This window comes from Rhamphochromis sp. 'chilingali' (assembly GCF_963969265.1).
Source record: "Rhamphochromis sp. 'chilingali' genome assembly, chromosome: 12".
Lineage (NCBI taxonomy): Eukaryota > Metazoa > Chordata > Actinopteri > Cichliformes > Cichlidae > Rhamphochromis > Rhamphochromis sp. 'chilingali'.
The window spans coordinates 20113557-20135940 of record NC_137939.1 but is presented as its reverse complement, the minus strand read 5'-3'; the positions used below and the strand labels follow the sequence as shown (position 1 = coordinate 20135940).

General features: G+C 39.4%; 2 protein-coding genes across 4 annotated transcripts in view; one reads left to right on the top strand and one right to left on the bottom strand.

The window, feature by feature from the left end:
• Window positions 1-2106: 2106 nt before the first annotated feature.
• On the top strand, window positions 2107-4707 carry ppdpfa (pancreatic progenitor cell differentiation and proliferation factor a). The gene is made up of 5 exons (XM_080899067.1): window positions 2107-2264; window positions 3720-3822; window positions 3935-4012; window positions 4107-4200; window positions 4295-4707. The coding sequence occupies exons 2-5, from the start codon at window positions 3768-3770 to the stop codon at window positions 4449-4451; spliced, it is 384 nt and encodes a 127-aa protein (XP_080755193.1). The 5' UTR covers window positions 2107-2264; window positions 3720-3767; the 3' UTR covers window positions 4452-4707.
• A 7428-nt stretch (window positions 4708-12135) lies between these two features.
• Window positions 12136-22384, bottom strand: part of nol4la (nucleolar protein 4-like a) — a 34486-nt gene continuing 24237 nt past the window's right edge. For all 3 annotated transcript variants that reach the window (XM_080897851.1, XM_080897852.1, XM_080897853.1), the window contains exons 8-11: window positions 20599-20787; window positions 20390-20509; window positions 20056-20245; window positions 12136-17710 (exon numbers count right to left, since the gene is read on the bottom strand). In XM_080897851.1, coding sequence (XP_080753977.1) covers window positions 17493-17710; window positions 20056-20245; window positions 20390-20509; window positions 20599-20787 — 717 coding nt within the window. In that variant the 3' untranslated portion in view covers window positions 12136-17492. The remainder of the gene's footprint in view (window positions 17711-20055; window positions 20246-20389; window positions 20510-20598; window positions 20788-22384) is intronic.

Below are 22384 nucleotides of genomic sequence, written 5' to 3'. Positions count from 1 at the left end.
GAAATACATAAGAAAAATATTACAAATATACAAAAAAACTATAAAATGATTACAAAGGAAAGTATTTCATGAAAAAAGGAGTCAGTGCAGCAGTTAGATTAAAAAACAAGAGTACATCATAACATGGAACCACATTTGTGGTAAGGTCCATGTAAAATCTCTAAAATATAAACTTAAAATGTAGACTTAAAACGAGATGTCTAGAAAGCTACTCTTTCTTTTGTTGATGAATAAATAAACATTACCCATGCGAGAATAATTGACAAAACAAAGTAACTGGTAAAAAAGAATAAAAACAGTAAAAAGGGTACAGTTCACAAAATCTCATTGATAGAAAAATCCTCATTCATACCTCTAGGGTGCAGACTCTATCCAAAATGCTTGTCTTTTTTCCTGATAAAATTAATGTTACCACCTCTTTGGTTTAATTTAATGGCTTCAATGCCTAGAAAGAATAAAGGTGAATTTGGATGTTTATCATTGAAGTGTCTTGCAATAGGGCTGGTTAGATCATTCCTCTTGATTGAACTTCTGTCTTCATTAATTTGATCTTTCAGAGGGCGGGATGTTTCTCCTATATATTTTATTGCATGGGCACTGTATCATGTAAATTACATTTTTAGTTCTGCATGTGATAAAGCACTTAATGGCAGTGGTTTTGTCACTTATGGGATCTTTAAATTATTTAACATTTTTGATATATTGAAAATTTATGCATTACCCACATATGAAATTACCTTGTAGGTTATGGCTTATCAGGGTTTTATCTGGAGTATAGGGTCCTGGGAAGCTCTAACAAGCCTATTTTTAATATTTCTTCCTCTTCTAGGTTATCATTGGTGGTTCTCTAAAGGTACTTAATAAGTTTGGGTCATTTTAAAGGATATGCCAGTGTTTTAAAATCATTTCTTTAATGTTCCTGGTTTTTGGTGCAAAGGTTGTACAAAAGACAAGTTTAGGTTTAAGTTTTGGAGATTTCTTACTTGCTAAATAGAAATCCCTGCTTATTGAATTCACCTACTCTTCTGCAGATCTTAACCTGTCCTCTTTGTAGGCTACTATCTTTCTTTAAATTTGTTCAACATCTTTTCTTTGCTCTTATTATATTCATCCGGAATTCACAGATATGTTTGAGTCTAATCAGTTGGCTTACAGGGATGCTTAACCAATTAACCAATACTAACCTGTTTTAAGTCAGCTGGTTTATCTATGAAGACATGATTGGTTAATTTTAATTTTTTTCTGTTTCCTGCCTTTTATTTAAGCACACTTCTACTATGTGTTACTGTGACCCTGTTGAAGGACACAAGCCGAAACGCGTTAGTCAGTCAATAAAGTTGTTTCTCTTCCCTTGAAGTGTTGCTGGAGTCCCTGCATTGTGAATTTTTTCATCCTCCCCACGCACCTTGTAAGCATGTGAAGTTGTGCCAGAAATGTTCGCTGTGATTAACTAAAAGCTCAAAATGTCTTGTTCCCTGACCGGGAATCGAACCCGGGCCGCGGCGGTGAGAGCGCCGAATCCTAACCACTAGACCACCAGGGAGCGACAGTCATTTTTGCGAATCCTGACCCTTTAAAAGAGACCTTCAGCTTTACGAACTCAAAGAAATGCTGTTTTTAACTGAGACAGAATAATGCTGCATTGTTGTCTCATGTGGTTTCCAGTACGGGAAGGGTAATAATTTCGGTTACCATCTCTACTTAGATACATGCTCTGAGTTAAGAAATTTATGAATGAGTCTTTACAAACGAACTGCTTTTACAATGCCTTTCAGCTCAACGTAAGGCCGAAAAACCCTTTAAAAACCACTCGTCCGCTACCTTGTTACTAACTCAAATTTCACCTGTTATTGAAAACGGCTTGGCACTGTCTGCCTGTTCCCATTTCACCTCTAAACTGGCTGGCTAATGTGGATTATCCCACGAGTCTGTGCCAGCAGCGGGTTAACATAAGCCGCTCCAAGCCTGCTTCTCCTTCTCCTCAGTCTGGTGTCACCGATTACAAGGTTCCGCACGTTCAGTGGCCTCGAGCTACCACAGGCCACACCCCGTGGTTCCACAGTGGCACGTGCCAAACCCAGCTTGTATAAAATGGCCCTCGGTGACTCTGCGTGAACCAGAAGCGCAGCAGTAGTGACCGACGAGGTCATCACCGATAGTTCCTTTACAAATGGGCCATAGAAACAACTAGTACCTTTTCTAGTTCCAGCCATCCGCACCTTACAACCGCACCTGGTGACAACGACACCACCCCACTCTTGCAGGTAAGTCCAAATAACATCACTAGAAAAGCGTTAAAATATCAGCAGCTAATTATTTGTATGTTTAATTGTAACCTTGATATGTAAACTTAGTGAAAACAAAAAATGTTAATTGAAAAATATAGAATATTAGTTCATTATTTGTAAGTTAAAGGTGGTGTTTAGTGATGATCATTTTCAAACCATAAATTCAATTTCAAATTAGACTAATTCAAATTCAGTTTTCAAAAGCATTTATTCAAGTTACAATTCAGATTCAATCTGAGCAATTCAAATTCAAATTGAACTCATTCAAATTCAGTTTCTGATGGCACAGATTTCTGCCCATAGGTGTTCTCCAAGTCTTTTCAAGTTGCCTACAAACCATCTCACATCACTGGACAGGCACATTTTTATTCTAATTACCCGAGAGCACACTCTGGCTTTCTCTGTGTACAAAGCAACACAAATATAATGGCCATTAATGCACCAAAGTGAAAAGGAAAAACAAACTAAACTATTGTTAAAGGTATACCCGCTTACCGCAGAAGGCTGTGAAGGTCACAGTTACACAAACACTTTTGTGGTATTTTTTAATGTAAATCTGTATCTCGTGCATTTTTGTCTACAAATGCAGTAAATATTAAAGAAGGCAGGTGAAACTGCCTTCTGGACTGCTGGTGTATCTGTGCGTCAGCTCAGATGTTAATCTGGGTTATCAGGTGCAGACCTGTACCTGCTTCATGAAATCCCTACAGCCATCTGCTGCTCACCTGGTATTAAGCTCTACAGCCTTCAGCTGGTTCTCTGTTAATACGTGTTTTTCAAAAGGAGTCATTTTAAATAAATAAATGTAAAACTACAAATATTATTACTATACTATATTTAGTAATTAACTACCACTAATAGTAAGTTCATTTGGTGGAATAAAACAAACAGAAACAAAAATGCACTTACAAAATAAACTTAATTGCGAAGAAATATCATTAGTTAGCCTGCAGATGCTTATTGTGACTGAGCTGCCTCAATCAATGGGAAAGTGTTGCATTTGTCATAATATAATAGTACTTTTACAAAGTTAAACCTTTTAAAGCACTAAAAATGAACTGAAACCAGTAACAGTATGCTGACCTGGCATCTAAAAATAAAAGTTAAATAAATATATATAAAATTAATATAGGAAGCTATAATAAGTCTGGATGCAGGCCTCTGTTGTGACCTAACAGAACAACCTGATTTTTCTGTGTCAGTGGTCACGCAGCCAGCTCATGCTGACATGTCCTCACACATGTTTTGGTTATTTGAGTCATGGGAAACCATACTCCCTGAAGCAGCTGTTTCTGTTTTAGCACTCTGCACTCGAGGCCCTTAAACTAAGCACAGAGGGAAACGTGCAGCACAGATGTGCAGTATCTCTGTGGTACAACATGAAGGGAATAAAATTATAAATAAACTTTTTTTTTCTGTGTTTGCCTTTAGGTTACCATTTTCCATCTTTGAGCGGTTTTCCACCTAAGGTCGGCAACAATGGCAGCAATTCCATCAAGTGGCTCCCTTATCGCCACCCATGATTATTACAGAAGTGAGTCCCATGTGGTTTATGTACATTTCATTTTTGTGTAAGTTTATTTTTTCTATTAATTTTTTCTTCTAGAATAAGACTTGAATAAAAAGCCAAACTGTGTTTTCTCCAGGGCGCATCGGGTCCACATCGAGTAACAGCTCTTGCAGCAGTGCTGAGTACACAGGAGAGGCCATTCCACACCATCCAGGTATTCAGCATGACCTGATTTTATATGCAAAATTTTTAAAAAGGAAAATCTTCCTCTCTCCGCATCAGATAACGTTCAGTTTTGCTCCTTGCAGCACTTCCACGGCAAGACTCTGACCACTGGTGGACTTCGTTTTTCTTTGCTAAACAGAACCAGCCCGGCATGCAGAACAGCTCTGAAAATCAAAAGTGAGCATTGTAATATTTGTGGAAGGCAGTTACCTTTGATTTTTTTTTCCTTGTAGTTGTTGGTTTTTAAACTGTGGCTTTTTCTGTGTTGCAGGAACAGTACCTACACAGTGGCCAACGGCCAGGTGACCTGCATCGCCAGGCAAATGGTGCTGAACAGACAGGTCAGCGAGAGCAGTGAAAACGGGAAGTCTGAACCAATGAGCCCTCCTCCAGTTACCCCATTCGCACCTTACTCACCCTCAGCTTGACCGTCCATCCCCATAGTCCAAGCAATGGAGATGGAGATGACGATGGTGATGGCAACGAGGGTGTTTTTTCTAACTTTTAGTCGGTAGAGTTTGCTTTTCCTGTTTGCCTGTATAAATTATTACATTTTTGTTATGACCAAAAGTAAAAAAAACAAAAAACAAACAAACAATGTTTTTTCATATAGTTCTTCTTATGACTTGACAGTGTTATCATTAATACTATTACCAGTACTACTAATAAAATGCTTACAGTGAGCACTTGTGTGTCGCATTTTCTTTCTGTTATTGACATTTACAGACTGGTTGTCAAAAGAAACTGAGCTTTTATTTAGGAAACATTATGACAAATCCTCAGATTTGCAGCGGTTCATGGGATGTTTTTCTGTAGGGGGAGAGAGAGGCGCGCTGCTTACCAAGCAACCTTAATCTCTTTAACTTCGTTATGATTATAAATGATTATTACAAGGGGTATTACAGTTTATATAACACTTCACCTTAGCTTGAATGTGGGTCACCAAGCTCCTGGAAGACACACTGCTGCAGAGAGTAAAAGTTAGGACAGTCGGGCATGATTAACAGTTAAATAAAAATGCAGCGGGTTTATTCATGTTTTGTTCTGTAGATGCATAAATTCACTGAAAACAAATCACTGTTTAGACACCTACTACAGCAGCCATGCACCCGCTGCTGTTTGCCACCATAAAACCCACTCAGCATGAATGTAAAGCACTCCTATTAAAGCTCATGCTGCCATTGTTTTCAGAGACGGGCACATTATTGTAAAATATTCAAGCTGTTCATTCTCTAAATGCTGCAACCGGAGAGATTTTAAAGCTCCCCTGTGATCCTTTAAGACTTAAAATTCTACATGTGTTCTCAGTTTGTGAATAAATGTTGATTTCGTTTATATTTGAAAGCACCTAAATACCACATTAAAAGACAAAGAGATGTGCTTATAATCAAATTAAATTAACAATCACATTTTATTAGAAATGTGATTGTAGGATTAGTATGTGATTAGTAAGAGAAGAAGTTCAAGATGGTGATTAGATCCTGATATGCCGGCAAGGATTTAAGAAAATAATGTTTTGAAGTTTAGTGCAACACATGTCAAAGGGTGTAATGAGCTGCGTTCTAGCTTTTCGTTTTTGGTTCTTGTTGAATCCAGAATTGGGTTAAAATTCTGCTTCTCACATAAAGTGGATTGACAGGCCTCTTTGTACCACATCCTCCCACCAGAGAACTCATGCTGAGTCCAGGCTTATTTGTGGTTCTTAGAATGGAGACAGACCTGCTCTCCTCTTAAGATGTTAAGATTAAACTTTCCTTTTTGACAAAACATACAGTTTGGGCTGGACTGGGTGACTCTGAACTATCCTTTAGAAATGTAGTCAGCTGGGAGAAATCCAGTGATGCACACAATATTTATTCTCCACTCTCCTCTTCCCTTTTATTTCTTTTCTTTTCCTTTCAGGTTCATATGTCACTACTGCATTTTATTGACTGTTGTCTATTCCAGCTTTTCCACAATCATTAGAGTGTTCAGTGAAAGCGAATATTACAGAAATTAATTAATTTGGTCTTAAATTTATACACAACATTTTTCTGTGCATCACGAGACGAACATTATTGGTCACAAACAAAATCCTTAATGCTTTCATCATCTACCCAATGACATGTTGTTCCACAGCTCAACCATAAATGTGCTGGACTGTACGCTTTAAAAAGAGCTACTTTGACATCTTGTGCTGATGCATGCAGTGCTACACAGCATTATCATCATCACAGAAATCATTCCTGGTAGAGTATCTTTCATAGTTACCGCATTTAGCAACTGCTCTCTGAAACAGAATGAGGGGAAAATTTTGAATCTGATCCTCATTGGTTGTCGTGAGCATTGTTACATTCTTCTTGGTACTAATTTAAGTATCGGGGTCAGCTCATGCAACCTGAGCTACTGCTGCAAATTGGCAACATAAAGATGCAGAACTAAGTCAACCAAGTCATGGAAGATTGATAAGGCCTTTACCGATCATACATCCTGTTTTCCTCTTGTTTACAAGGATTCAGGTACACAGTGAGAAGAACAGTTGCCAACATCCAACCATACTTTAATTGAACTGTGAACTATCACCATAGCACATTTCCTTTAAAACCAGTCTTGTGTAGCTCTCTTATTAAGACTATCGTCATAAAATAACTATGTAACAGATTAATGATAACAGGAGGATCAATAGGTGTTTCCTTGAACTACAAGTCAGAGAAGCTTTTGTAAACTATAGACTGACAACTAAGAATAAACTGAGCAAAGTCTACGTGCAGTACTGTCCTGTTCACAAGATAATCTATCTGGACAAACCAGAAATGCAGACAGTTCCAGTACTCTATGCTGATCATTTACAGCCGTGTCAAACATGATTCATGCAGTCAGAACTGGTACAACCTGTTCTCAATGCCCTCCAGAGCTGACCTATTCCTGGCGGTGTGTCAGGGAGGGCTAAAAATGTCTCATGATCCCAGCTGAGCACAAGCAAACCTGTGGCAATGCACTACCGTGGGACTTTCCCCTCGTGTTGGTCTTTTTAGTGACTCCACATGGTATCTTGAGTTTCTCTGTACAAAGTTTACAGACCAGAGTGAAGGACAAATACAGGTTAAAGAGGTTAAACAAAAACAACACAGCCCGTGAGGGCATCCAGGAGCAGCAAATACAAGAAACACCAGGGTGTCCAGATCCTCTTTTATTGTCATAGCGCCATGTTCTTCTGCAGTATTTAATGAGTTTTGGTTGCTTATTCACTTTATTAATCTTCTTTCGGTGTTTTTGTTTTCCTATTTGTCTCCAGTGTTTCTCAGACTTTGCCTCTGTCTGTCTTGTCTTTATTTTAGTGTCTTTGTACTCCTTATGTCCACTGTCTTTTTTATTTTGGTTAATACACTTCCCTCCATGTCTGCTGTGCCTTGAGTTCCCTCCTTTGTGATTGTTTTCCTCACCTCAATTTTCCCTTATCTGGATTCCCTGTTTGGTTTATGCCTATTGAACTTTACACATCTTTAGTTCTAGATCAGCTGAAAAAGGCTGGTTTTATTGTTGATAACATTGCCAGCGTGAGCTTACTGAACTTGGGTCATTTCTCCACTAACCAATAAAAGCATAAACCCAAAGCTTTTGTGCAAATAGATGCAAAATAATTACTTTAAGTTTTGAAAATGCCTCGTGGTGGTGGTTTGGTTCCCTGCCTACCATTCTCTCACTTCTTTAATTTGCAAAGGTGAACTTTGAAGGATGAGTGAGAACTGTCTGTTGAAATGGGTCAAAATCATCATGCTAGCTCTTCTTTTCATGCAGAAATCCTACAGCAGGCTAATTTACAATATAAAATATGCTGTCTTTTTTTAAAAATGGATTTAAAACACTTATAATATCTCTGATTATATGACTTTTTAGTTGCACTTTTTAATATCAAACTATATCATTATGTCTATTTATAAAGATGGCCTAAGGCCTAAGAGGCCTAACTGGTTTTTGGTTTCCCATTTATATAATCCTAAAGATGTCCCTCCATCTAAGGATTTATTACAGAAGTACACTACTTCAGGTTTGTGTTATTCTTTAGGGTATGTTGTTATTAGACAGACTGAATGTTTTTCTCTATATGATGCATGTCAGTGAAATAGTTTAGGAAATCATATCTTTTCTGAATGCTGACTCTGTGCAGTGAAAGAGCCTGGCATGGCCGCAGAGCTCCCATCCAGACCAGACACTCTAAAGATAAATGGGGAATGTGGGGCAAAGGTATCTGGTTCATGAATCGATGCCTCCCCAAAGTCCAGCCTCTGACTCCCAACAAATGTACAACTTTAAACTGCTTTGATAAGATAACAGGAATAACAGGAATCAGCTTTGTTTGACTTCTCAAGTAAAAGGGTTTATACTGTTTGCAGGGGCACTGCTCGCATCCTTTTTTATGTCTATGTTTGACTGGCAGCATGGCCTAAGAACGTGGGTTCATCTGTCACTGAGGGACATTTCATGTTGAAATCCAATCCTGATTGATTTTCTCCACAGGCCACTGATGTTTGTCTGTGTTTTTGTTAGTATTTCTTCACAGGATCAAGTTTAGCAAACTGAAAAAAATCTGTTTTGATTTGAAGCGACACTCCGAAAAATGCATTTCGAAACACTATGATTTCAAAGGCTTTGCAGTAGCGTCTTTTATCCAACAATGTCTGAGTGAAATTTATTCTTAACTCTATGTAACAAAAAAAAAAAAACAATAAAGTGTTTGGAAATAAAATTAACATAAAAAAAATGGTGGTAAAATAGACCTTGGGTCGAAAACACTCATGTCAAATTGTAACTTGAACTTCATATGGCCTCTTTGAGGCTATACTATTATGTATGTTTGACTTTACTAGAAGATTTAAATGCCTCATTAACTGTTTTACTGGCGATGATTTGAAATAGTTCAAATGATCAGTTTGATTGTTATAGACTCAACGACCACCATGTTACTTTCAATATTAAAACAAACAAAAAAACATTCACGCACTTAGATACGCCAGTTCAGCTGCTACTAGCAGAAACTCACAGAGGAAAGACGATTTAAGTGAGTTTAAATGTGGCATAGTTATTGGTTGGACAGGCTGATCTGAGTAGTTCAGAAACTGCTGATTTACTGGGATTTTCCCCAAAACAACCATCTGTAGGATTTTCAGAGGATGGTCTGAAAAAGAGAAAAGTGTGCAGCAGTTGTCTGGGTGAAAATTTCTTGTTGATGTCAGAGGTCAAAGAAAAATGATCCGACTGCTTCAAGCTGATTGGAAGCCAGATACTGGAAAAATGTTTCCTGGTCTTGTGAGTTCTGTAGGAAGGGTCAGCAATTAGTATAAAACAAAATGAATGCATCAATCCATCCTATATCAAGCTGCTGTGTGTGGGTTAATTATGTGGGGGATATTTTCTTGGCACACTTTGGGTCCCAACTGCAGCAGCCTGCAGCCTACCTGAGTATTGCTGCCTGACCATGCCCGTCCCTTTATAACCACAGTGTACCCAGCTTCTGATGACTGCTTCCAGCAGGATAACACATAGTGTTTTATCCTGCTGGATAACACATAGTGTTTTCGATCCCCGGGCTCTCTGTCCTGGTCGTCGTGTCCTTGGGCAAGACACTTTACCCTACCGCCTACTGCTGTTGGCAATATGGCAGCCTCGCTTCTGTCAGTCTGCCCCAGGGCAGCTGTGGCTACAACTGTAGCTGCCTCCACCAGTGTGTGAATGTGAGAGTGAATGAATAGTGGCATTGTAAAGCGCTTTGGGTGCCTTGAAAAGCGCTATATAAATCCATTATTATTATTATTATGTCACAAAATCATCTTAAACTGGTGTCTTCAACATGACGGTGAGTTCACTTCACTCCACAGTCTTCAGATCTCAATCCAATAGAGCGCGTTTGTCATGTGATAGAAGACATTTACATCATAATACTGGCTTTCGATTGTCAAATGATTATTTTTAATTCCTAATAACATTTTAAGCCAGGTAAAGCCTTTAAATACTAATAACCGTTGAATAAGCTGACATGTATAATGATGTAAACAGACTTCTATTTTGTTTTGTGGGAATATTTACTTGTTCTGAGTCAGTGTACTCACTAGTACAAAGTCAATAACAGAGAACATGTGTCAATAGTCTGTCATGTGATTGCTGATTATTGGAACATTCACGCTTTACCTGTGCAGCACTTGCTGCACACTGTTTCCAGCAGTGAGCACCCTACGTCTCTGACACTCACGATATCCTGATGTCACAGCACTGATTATTTCTCCATGTTCTCGTTAATGTACTTTCACTGTTTTCTGATTTGCAGTCTTTTTCTGCTTATCTGCTCCTATCTCTGGCCTATCTCAAGTTTAGTATTTGGGGGGGGTTTGTGCTTCAGTGTAGGATGACTGATCATTTCATTTTTATTTTGATAAAGAATTTTGTTTGTGTACTTTTTGGTTTTCCTTCCTCCCACCATGTCTTGTTGTCCTCAACTAGACTGGAGAATATGAGCTTCTGAGTATCTAAAGTCCTTTCCTTCTCTTGTTTCTGCTTGACTCTTGATCCACCTGCTTCTGTGGTTTTTGTTTGTTCATCATTCTCGTCAGTCCTCACATATAAACCAATATTAAAGTGTTTGCAATTTCAAAGAAATCTCAAAAGTCCTGGTTTGTCACTTTTACAACCTTAGAAACTGAGGCCCCCACCTGTGTCATGGAACTGCTCCACCCCTCTTCTTCAATCTGGGGTTCTCAGGTCCTCAGATAGAGGCCTTCTCATGATCAGAAAATTAAAAAAGGGATTCTGCCTTCTAAGTATTAGCTCCAAAACAATGGATTAGCTTACCACTCTGTATTTGCTCACTTGACTCTTGGAATCGTTTAAAAAGCAGCTCAAAACTCATCTGTTCAAACAGGCATTTAAGTGTTTGTAATTTTGTACTACTATGTTTATGTTTGGCTTCTGTCCGTCCACTTTGCCTTTGGCATGGGCAGATTTGTATTTGTTTACCTATGAAAAGCACCTTAAATAAACTTTAAGTACTTATAATTTTGTTTTGTCGTAGTGCATTTTATTGAACTGTTTTGCTTTATTTCTATTTTCCTATAGATTGTTTACACATTGAACTACTGTCTGTAAGGCTGTGCTACATGCAGCATTTATTTGGTTCCTTTGCAAACGTTAATCATTACTTTTCCATCTGCTTTCTGTGGCTCTGCTGCCCTCTTGTGCACAATATACTTAATACTGAATAAAATGAGTAAGTGTTGAAGCAGCTCTGTGTTTAATTTTTTTTATTTATTTGAGCCTTCAGTTGATTCAAAATGCTGCAGCAAGAGTACTGCCAGGGAGTAGAAAGAGAGACCATATTTCTCCCATACTGGCTTCTCTTCATTGACTCAGAATTTAAAATTCTTCTCCTTACCCACAAGGTCTTAAATAATCAGGCCTCGCCTTATCTTAATGACCTCATAGTACTATATCACCTCAATAGAGCACTTCACTGTCAGACTGCTCATTTGCTTGTGGTTCCTAGAGTAATTAAAAGATGAATGGGAGGCAGAGCCCTCAGCTTTCAGGTCCCTTGTCTGTGGAACCAGCTCAAGAGACAGACACCATCTCTGCTTTTAAGATATAGCTTCAAATTTTCCTTTTTGATAAAGCATATATTCAGGATTGGATCAGTTCAGCATGAATCCACCCTTAGTTACGCTGTAATAGGTGCAGACTGCTGGGTGCTTCCCATGATGCACTGTTTTGTTTTTGCTTGCTATGTGTTTATTCACAACTTCGCATTTAATAATTACTTATTAATAATCTCTGGCTCTCTTCCATAGCATGGCCCTCCTCCCTGACCCTGGTTCCGCTGGAGGTTCCTTCCTGTTAAAGGGGAGTTTTTCCTTGCCACTCTTGTCTGGTGCTTGCTCATAGGAGGTGTTTTGATTGTTAGGATTACAACAATCTCACAATATAAATATAATACAATACATTTACAATATAAAGTCCCTTGAGGCAACTGGTCTTGTGATTTGGTGCTATATAAATGAACTGAACTGAGACTCTTTATTTTTGCAGAAATTAAAGAAAAAAAGTAAAACACCACGAGCCGAGGTCTCAGTTTGATAGCTCATCGCACTGTTTTATTCAATTACTGACATCTCAGGAGAAGAGGAGAGCCTTGCAACTCTGCTGTTGGTAAACCACTGGTGTTTTTTTTTTTTTTTCATAGCGTTGATGCAACACTGAAAAAGCGCTATTTCCAAACAAACACAGGTCCCTCATTAGTGATATGTAAGAGGCAGAGAGAATCTCACCTGGACAGTTTTGCATGAAACATACAAATGAAACAGGTTCAACCTTTTTCTTTTGTCTTTTTGTAGTTTCACATATAATAATAAATATCCATACCTATAAACACTCCAAAAAATTAAGTCACAGGTACTGGAAAAAGCTCCACTTTTAAATCACAATGATAAATGTACAAAACAATAGACATCTCATATAAATGTTAATGGTTTTCGTTAAGAGATTTAAATCTCATTTCAGAGGAAATCAGCGGATAAAAACTAAACTTGGAGATTCAGTATTACCTGAGGTTTATGGGTTCCCCTTAAAAGGCCAGGAGAGGGGAATGGCTTTTATGTTACCGAGGAGATATTACAACAGGTCAAAGTGTACCTTTCAGGACACCTGTCGGGTTAAGGACAAGGAGTTTTCCCTGACAACGCGGCCGGGATATTAAAAGATTATGAGCACTTCATGTAGAAAATAAATGTACCTACACTCCATCGTTCTCCGTTTAGGCCACAATAGTCGTTTAAAACAGCTGATTAAAGTAATCAAAATCCTTAATTAATCTTTGCTGGTCCACTTTGAGAAGTTGCGAAGCTCCCGTTTTACTTAATATTAACTTTTAAAATGCTGGAAGCCACCACAACGCCGAGCCGACAGCAGCCAGTTGTCACGGCACACTCTGACCATGTGACCAGGTAGTCAAAGAGGTCACGTCTGCACTTGATGCAATGAAACAACAAAAAGAAAATACCTGGGCAAATGTACACAGATTAGAAGGAGAGGAATAAGTGTGAGAGGCAAAAAATATGTCGGAATAAAACGCGAAAAACAAACAAAAGCAAAATATTCTGAAAAACTGTACATGTAAACATCACACTTTCACTGAGTCCAAAACCAGAGGGGAAAAATACAAAGCTTCACACAGGTTTACAGTACAACCTCCTGCACAGAGCTACAGTCACTTATCCGTGCAGAAGAGGCAACAATTGAAATAATATAAATAACAATAGAAGTAATACAGACCACCACCAAATGATAAGTTAAAACAGGCAAGGGCTAAACCACTTTGATTTTTTTTTAAACAGCGCTGTACCCACAGAAAAAAGAAAAGGTTTAAAACATCTTTTATCACTCTTTGTACAGCTATACAGTACATTTATCAGACCACTTTAGCAATCCACAAGCTACCAGGGCATTTTAATCAACACCAATAGATTACATTGTCCAGTCAATACAAAGAGAAAATCCATTGGGCATTATCAAAAGAAACCAAAACGGAACAAAACAAAAACAACAACATGACAACTAATGGTTGTCGTTGATCACAGTAACTCTAGCACAGCTAAAATGTTGCTCAGCGTAGACTTGAGACAAAATATCGATCTGCAAGCAAATGTTTGGTTGTGAAGATGGGACGAGGTTCAACAAGGTGTCACATGTGGAGGATCTGCTATGGCTACAGTAACAAACAAGCAGGTTGGAGGAGACGAGGAAGACGTGTGTGAGGACTCACGTCCCGTGTACATCTATGATTATGTCTGTGTGAGGCCAGAGGGGTGTTTCATAAAGTAAGATGACCAGTTAAACCAAGGCTGTTTCAGCAACATCACAAATTCACTCACCTTTAGGAGGCTTAAACCATAAATTCCATATAAAAGATGGCTCTCATATGATTAATTGGTTTGTGAAGCCTCAGTTTAAGCATTTTGACTGAGACATGTTGGGATTTTTGGAGCCAGAAGTGATCGTATGTGGATAAGAAGGCAGATTGCTGAGATATCAGAAAGCCTGGGACAAAAACTGCATCCAAATAAGTCCAAGCATAGACACTTTTCATCTAGTTAATAAAACACTAGACTTTAACGTGCCAATCACAAACTTTCTGGATATTTGCACTGCGCAGCAAAAAATAAAATGTCTCAGATTTTCCCATAAAAAATTCTACAAAAGGCACGAACAGCAAAAACATGGCGATAACACAAATTAGCCAGGGTGAGGCCTAGCAGACTCTGATTACATCCCCTAACCTTGAGCTTTACAGCCTCAAGTGGTCACTAGAGGAACTGCAGTTTTTGGCACTTGGTTAAAATGTTTCCAGTTCTGCCCATTCTAGCCAATCATGACCATCTACTCCGTAAAAAGCGGGTTTATTAGGATGACTGGCACACCTGTAAGCTGTAGCCCAGTTTCAGTGCTGTATAACAAATTTCATTGCTATGGCCAGCTCTAACTAATTAAGTCTGAAAGCAATTTGGCTCCTTGGTTACATGTCAAGGAAATCATAACTAAAGTATATAAAAGCTGAAAAGATTTCAGACTAACTCTTACATTTCTCTGCTAATTTCAGGCCGCTGAGTGCGATTAGCTTTGATGTTTTTTCAGTCATTTTTTAAAGTGTTTACTATACCTAGGCCATAAGACAGAACAGCTCTTGAACTGCGACTTCATTGTTCAGCCCCAGAGGCCACTGCTAACCTTTTTTTTTAAACTTTGCTGAAATTTTTCTTTTAAATCTCTTTAATATATCTTTCACGGTTATTCAGCCACGAACGTTACAGCTACTTTTCTGTTTTCTTATCTATGAACTAATCAAACTAAAGTTTGAAGTCGGACTTTACCAAAGCTAAGATTACTAGGTGCGGCACAGTGGTTAGCACTGTATGACACTTCAAACAGGCTCCAGCCCCTTGGGGACCTTAACTGAATAAGTGAAAGAAATCTGATTGGTCATTATCAGCTTTAAGGATGGTCTCCAACAAGGCTTATTCAGGCCTTTCATAACAAGCATTGTCCTCTATTATGAAACACCGCTCAGATGGACCGAACACACTGATGAGTTTAAACTCCGATAAAGGAGCTGTCTGCTGTTTTGTTTTTTGTTTTTTTGTTTCTTGATGAAAACTACCTCTGATTGTGACTTATGTCAGATTATCCTTTGTTATAATCATTTGTCAGAACTGAAGCTAATTATTCAAATGAGGTAAAAACACACTCAAATCATTGTGTTACCTTAATCCTGAGCTATAAAGTGCTTCCAAACTTGCAATAGATAATAGAATTTAAATGTGAATGTAAATGTGAATGCAGCCCAATCATGACATGGTAATAAAACACAGGTCCCGACTCACTAGCCAGGCCTGCAGGTGGTGAGAAAGAGGTGAATGACCCTGAAGAGACTGATTAATGATACATGTGATAGGATTTGTGATACATACAGAAATATAGCTCTCTAAACTTTGACAAATCAGTAAGGTGCGAGCCGCTTTCGGCTGCTCGAAGAGTCTTTGTCTGGAATGTTTCAGCCTACTGAATTAAATCGTCACAGATTGATGCTGTTTACAAACTGCGTCACTCCACTTATACACAAACAGGAAATCAACACACTGTCAACATCGACAGAAAGGATTAAAAGAACACACATAAACACACACACATACAGAACTGTCTTTGTGCTGAGTGACTCACCATTAAAAGTTGTGAGGCTGTGCTCTTGATCGGCTTTGAGTACTCGTTTGTGTCCTCAGTCCACACACATGCACAAACATAAACACACACACACCATAGCAGAGAGCTGGGAGAGTAAACTGTGATGTGATTACATCTTTTTCAAAGATTGTCTCTTGCTTCTTTTCAAACTGTGTGTTTTCAGACGTGTTTTTAATGAGACTGTGATGCAGGGTCAGAGGGGACGATTCAGACGGACGCGCGCCCAGACGAAGGAGTTTCTTTTTGTCTGAACATCCCGCCCGCTCGCGCGCTCACACGGCCTCCGCCGCAGTCTCTAATGGATGCATGTGAGCTCTATGTACCTTTTCTAAACGTAAGAATAGTCACTAAACACTTCCTCCACGAAACAACCCGCCCTCCCCTGAAAAAGACGTGCAACATAAAGTCCCGTTTTTTTCTGCCAGGTCCCTTTTTTCCTTTTTTGTCACTGACTGATCCAAGTACACGAAAGTGCCTCAGTTATGAGGTTAGCGATAAAGATCAGTAATCACAACAAACAACAACATTGAAATTGGCTACAATGCTGCATGGGATATCATTACTTTTTACAACTTGACAGTAACAGCAAGAGGGGAGGGTAGTTAACCCTCTTAAAATGCCTCATCAAGTCATTTCAGCAACCATTACCGATTATCTTCAATATTGCACCTTTTTCCACTTTTCTGGTTATAAAACCAAGAGTCTAAACAATAAATTCATCTCCTTTCTCTCCCTGACAGGAGTCTGTGACCTCAATTTGCATACCCAGGCCTCCGAAAAAGCCTCCTTCCCTTTGAGTAATGAGAAACTGCCCGTGATAGAAATATTCATAGTAGGATAAGTGAAAACGAAAAGGTGCGCTGGGTAATGACTCTTTGTCTCGTAGTCTGGAAATCACTCCAACCGAGCAGAGCAGAGGTATAATATTGACCACGCGTTGATGGATCTGCTTGTTTTGGTCAAACTTTACAGGTGAAAACTGTCAAACACTGTCACTGCTGATATTTTCGTGCTCTACTTTGTAACATTTTTTAATCTTATTATTTTTTTGGAGTATATATATATATATATTTATATATATATGAAAGTCAGCATATCCGACAGTAGCTGTTGAGGTTAACAGGTCAAGTGGCAGATCGCCACATCTTTTAGCAGCAATTCATCTGTGGACTTTCAGTTATCCGGTTATCATTTAGAAACGACTCGATTCACATGACCCAATCAAATCACGCCACTGTACAGCATATTTTACACACAAATAGAAAGAAATAATGATGCTAATTCACTGCTAGGAAACTATTCATTTGTCCAAACGTCTGCACAAATGAGCTGACTTGGCGTTACGGTGGTTAAGCTGATTCAACACCTCAGTCTGTGCACCAATTTTTCCTATTTTTTTTTTCACATAGATCATCGCTTCCTGAGACAAATGGAGGTTGAGGTGCTAAGATGAATTGAATGGGATGAATGGCTACAGATAACAGGGCACTATAAGGTCAAAGTGAACCAAATGCATAAATAAACATCTTTCAGCCTGTGATATGTTCTGGCCCGCCCAAAGACATAAACATGTGGGGATAAGTATCATACCTACAGGGCCCACTGTGCGCTGCAGTATCACTCGTGTACAACTGTGTCTTTGTATGTGAGAGTCTGCCCCGAGACGGACAGGCCGAGGAGGGGGCAGGGAGCTGGCACGGTGTGGCTCGGACTCAGTTCTGCTGCAGGATCAGGTTTTCCAGCTCGTCTGCTGAGCGGAGCAGGAAGGCCGCGGACTCCCGGTACCCCGCGATGAGCTGCCTCACCGCTGTCACCTCTGGAGGGCTGAGCTGAGCGGAAGCGCCGCCTCCGCCACCTCCCTGACCGTGACTGTTGGAGCTGGAGGAGGAGGAGTTTGGGCCGACAGATTTCATACTCAGATCTGTGGGACCTGCGGAGGCAAACAGAATATTTTAGGGAAGTCAGACGATACAGGAAATACATTTAAGTGGCTCTATGTTCATTTCTAGCCTCATCTTTGTATTTTTAGATCGTACTAAAGTGGCTTTGGATGGTTCACAGTCCAAAGAAATCTGTAATCCCTCAACTGTTCATGACAGACAGCTGCCCCTCCCTGAGCCTGCTGGAGGTTTCCTCTTGCTAAAAGAAAGTTCTTCCTTCCCACTGTCACCAGTGGGAGGGTGGTCGTCTGACTGTGGGGTTTTCTCTGTATTACTGCGGGGTCTTTACCTTAATATAAATCACTGAAAAAAATCAGTCTATTCTATTATATAAGCAAAAATGATGCTTTAAATGGGCTAACCATGGAAACTGGTGAAGTGGCAGTTAAAGTGTAAAGACGTCGAAGTAAAGGACAGTGAGAGATGGGGGCGTCAAGAAGCCTGTGATGATTTGGACACGTAAAGTAGCCGTCCTCCCCCAGATATAATTGTTTAGTCAGAGGGCTGGTTGAACGTCACATGTAAGCAAGAAGAAGAAATCTCAATTAAGGAGATAAGAAGAAATGGATGAGTGAAATGATGAAGGTGTGGCCTGAGAACTGCTGACAGTGAGTCCTCAAAAGGGAAATACTGCAGATTACAGCCTGCGTCATTTGGTGTAAATGTAAGTTTTGTGTGTATGCTGACACATTATGCCCCAATATATACCTGTAGATCTAAGGCAGGGGCGTCAAAGATAAGGCTCAGGGGCCAGAATCGAACAGCCAAAGTCTCCAATACGGCCAACAGGATGACTTTGGAAATGTGAAGAAGGGTATGGGTTTTGGACTTTTACATGTATTTTCATAAATTTTACAGCTTTTCCTACTGATGAAAACCTCCAGCGTCATTTATACTACATCAAAGTAATGAAGTAATACATGAACATTTAAATGACCGAGAAGTTTCATATTTTTCACTATCTACAATAGAAATTGCTATTTTGTGGCTCCACACAATTTAATAAGAAAAAGAAAAAACAGAGGGTAAAAAAACAAGAAAAAAACTTTGTTTCATTAACAGATCCGATCGGGCAGTTATTACTTACAATTTAGTCCCAAAAGTCAGGCTGCTAGATTTCATATTTACTATAAAAGTATTTCTCTATCATGTAGAAAAACTCAGACATGCTGTTGAAGTACTTTTTTCTTATTTGTCGATAACTGAGGGATTAAAGTTCTTTATAGCGACAAAAACAGGAGCTTCAATGGTCCGGCCCACTTAAGGTTGAAGTGGGTTATATGTGGCCCACAATGTAAAATTAGTTTGACATCGTTGGTCTAAGGGAGGAAGAAGTGACCTTTAGAGTATCAGGGTGGAATCACTTCATTGTATTTAACAGAGAAATTAAAGAGAAAATTGTGGGAGTATGTTATGTATCAATGCACATCAATGCACAGATTATTATTATTATTAGCTTTTTTAAATGTATCTGAATCCATGAACGTTAACCAGTGACTGGAAGAGGAAGTCTTCATATGTATATCCTCAGGCTAACTGGAAGCTCCTGGTGAAAGGCATCATCACCAGAATAACTCACCAGGTCTCAGATTATCTATATGCTAATCTTACCAAGTCACACTGGTTTATTTCAGGCAGGGTGGTGACCATTAAAAGAAGTCACAAAGCAGGCTTCTGAGCTGCAGCTTATTTCACAAAGGTACAGATGTACAAATGTTAGGTAGTTTTGGTAAATCTTAGCAAATGTGTAGAAGTCCTTTTGCCATTGATTACCACTGATTCCATTAATGACAGATAGCCATACAAAAATTCATCCTCATTACCATGCGCAAAGTCTACAAAATGTGGAATATGTGTTTTCAGTGTGAATGGACCAGCCATGGAGCATATATAAAAGGTTTTTTTATTTGTTTTTGGCTCTACCTATGTTTGTTTGTTTGTTTGTTTGTAACTTGGTGAGAGAAACCAAAGTCGATGAACTCTTATATGGCAACATTTGATTGTAAGAAGGCCACACCCAAAACACATCTATTGTCTATTTTACTATAAAGTAAACCCCAGTTTACAAAATGAAGATCAAGTTTCAGATCAAGGGGTCATAAATAAAGTGAGAAGTAGGGTCATTTTTCCCCAAAGGCCTCTTTAAAATGTGGCTTCCGTTTCCTAACCAGAGGTGATGCCCCCTGCTGGCCATAAAAAAGAATACATGTATTTTTACACTAGCTTTTATATCTAGTTCATTAAATACAGTCTCTTAAATACTGTGGGTTTCCTTTTGACCCTTTCTTTTACAAGTTATGAAGGCAGATGATACAATCCAATGAAAGCGACTCACCGTTGGTTTGCGCAACATCAGAGTTTTGCTGGGTGCTGCCGACCGTCCCATATCCCCGCAGATTATAGTTGAGGCCTCCGTTGGTGTAGAGCTGGTCTTGGGCAAAAGCTGCACTGGAAATGGAAAATCCCGAAGGAGCCACGGGGGCTGGGTCCCTCAAGATGGGTTTGTCAATAGAGGCTGGCTCATCCTACAAGAAATTAAATATTTTCAGTTTAGGCAGAACATTGGATTTTGTGTTGTGCAGTCTGCTGTTAATGACGCATGGCCAGCCGAGCACATTCCCAAATCCCTGCTGGGCAGATTCACAAACACCAACTGCCAAGACATTTACCGTCGCTTGGTAGACATCGAGCCGCATCCTCTTGGCAGCATTTCGGGTTTCGCTCTCGCAGGCGGCAGCGAGGATGTTCTCGGCCATGGCAGAGGTGAGGTGGGGAGGTGTTGGTCGTATCTGGCAGTGGGGCGAGTGAGAGGTTTTCATTATGAATGTGAATAGTTATGAGCTGAGCAGAAAACACTTAATCTGGGGGCACTTTGTACCTCAAAACCGCCTTTTTTCATGCGGCGACAGGATTTGAGGTAGGTGCGGATGCGCTTGCGGGAGCGCTCCTGGAATTCTGGGAACTGGCGGCTACAGGACTCAATAATGGCCTGGATCTTCTCCTTGGGCTGTTTGGAGATGGGCACCATGCGGTCCAGATTCTCATCCACGAACAGACGCACAAACATCTGACAGAGAGAGAGAGAAGGGGGAGGGGAGAGAAGGGATGTAGAGCAGAAAAAATCGTGGGGGTGCAGGGTAGAGAGAGAGGGGTGTGAGAGTCAAACAAAAGAGGGAAGGAAAGGCAGGGGAGGAGGTTGGGGGGGGGGGCAGTAGAGGTAGAGTGGAAGAAGAGAGGATAAAGAGGGAGGGGGAGGTGATGACAACAGGAGGGATGGAAATTGAGTCACTGCTCAAATCCAGGGCAATATTTCTGGTTGTGTTGGCATATTTGGAAGTCTACTTTTGCTATTCTACTGGTTTCTTTTCAAACCAGAAATGCACAGAAAATGGATTTCACAGAGTAAATAGGATAGTTTGGAACAAGCTTGTATATGCAAATTCTTCCCATCTAGAAAACTTGTAAATATCATGCCCCACACCCACCTCCACCGCACCAGTAGAAACTGTGGTGTAATGAGCGCCAAACCCTGCAGAGACCCCTCTGTGTCACATAAAACTACATTTCAAAATATCAATTGTCAGTCTGTTTCTTCTTTGATACCTTTATCAACCCTTCTTACTACCACCACATTATTATTTACTTAACAAGCTACTTTTAGCTGCTCCCTTATTCACGAGGCATTACCACAGCAGGTAGCTCCACATATTTGAGTTTTTAGGGATTTTTGTCTCCTCCCAAGATCAAACCAGGGGTCTTTTGCTTGTTAAGAGAATGTGAAAAACTACTACACCACGAAGCCACTTAATAAGAGTACTAATACAAATGTTTTGGGTCATGATTGCCATGATTCATCCTTTGTTATTTGTTTGTTTTCACAATAAAAAGAGCAAATGCAGAAGATATATTATAAATAAATGTATATTGCTGAAAACAAGGTTATTATTGGTAACTAAATCCTCTAAACTCCACCTCTGTCACAAATGAGATAACAATCTCAAGCGAAAGCTTTCAGCGTGTAGTAGAAGATAATCTACACCCCCCCCCCAAGTCCCGCACAGAGCCTTTCCCAAAACTTGATTTGCTGCCAAAAACCCCTAAAAGTGAAAGCCACTGTGTCCATAACACCACCAATCAGAAAACACACATCAGATCACGTGACATTTAAACAGGTCAAATTATCATTATGTTGTTTGTACATACCTGATATGACGAGTACAGTCAAATTATTTATTTCATATCGATTTTTTTAAATACATCATTTCATATTTATCTTTATTTATTCTGAGAACAGTTTATGGTGTAGTTATTGTGTAAGGTCTCCTGTTATTGTCAAGCAATAAGGTGTTCTGTTTTACTGCTGGTCAGTTTGTTCCAAGTGCATCTTTACTGAGTTTTGTCCTCTGTCTTGTCCAAAGAGGCGGACTTTGAGGTTTAAAAAGTGCGCATGGACATAATGAATTTTTGTTGCAAAAGACAAATTTGCTACTAACCAGTGAAGTGACTTAAGTTCCATATCTGAAAAATTCATTTAATTACTAAAATTCTTGTAATTTAAATTGAAGAGAAGGTACCGAACCTGAATGTGGAAAATAAAATTAAAAAATTATTCTTGTGATGTTCTTAAATCTCTGTCTGACAAATACCGCCCATATCGCAAAAAC

What these genes read in the sequence shown, in the direction of transcription:
- ppdpfa (XM_080899067.1), top strand. Translation starts at nt 3,768, where the DNA reads ATGGCAGCAATTCCATCAAGTGGCTCCCTTATCGCCACCCATGATTAT. An exon ending in CACCCATGATTATTACAGAA is followed by an intron (nt 3,823 to 3,934) that starts GTGAGTCCCATG and finishes TGTTTTCTCCAG; the next exon opens with GGCGCATCGGGTCCACATCG. An exon ending in GGCCATTCCACACCATCCAG is followed by an intron (nt 4,013 to 4,106) that starts GTATTCAGCATG and finishes TGCTCCTTGCAG; the next exon opens with CACTTCCACGGCAAGACTCT.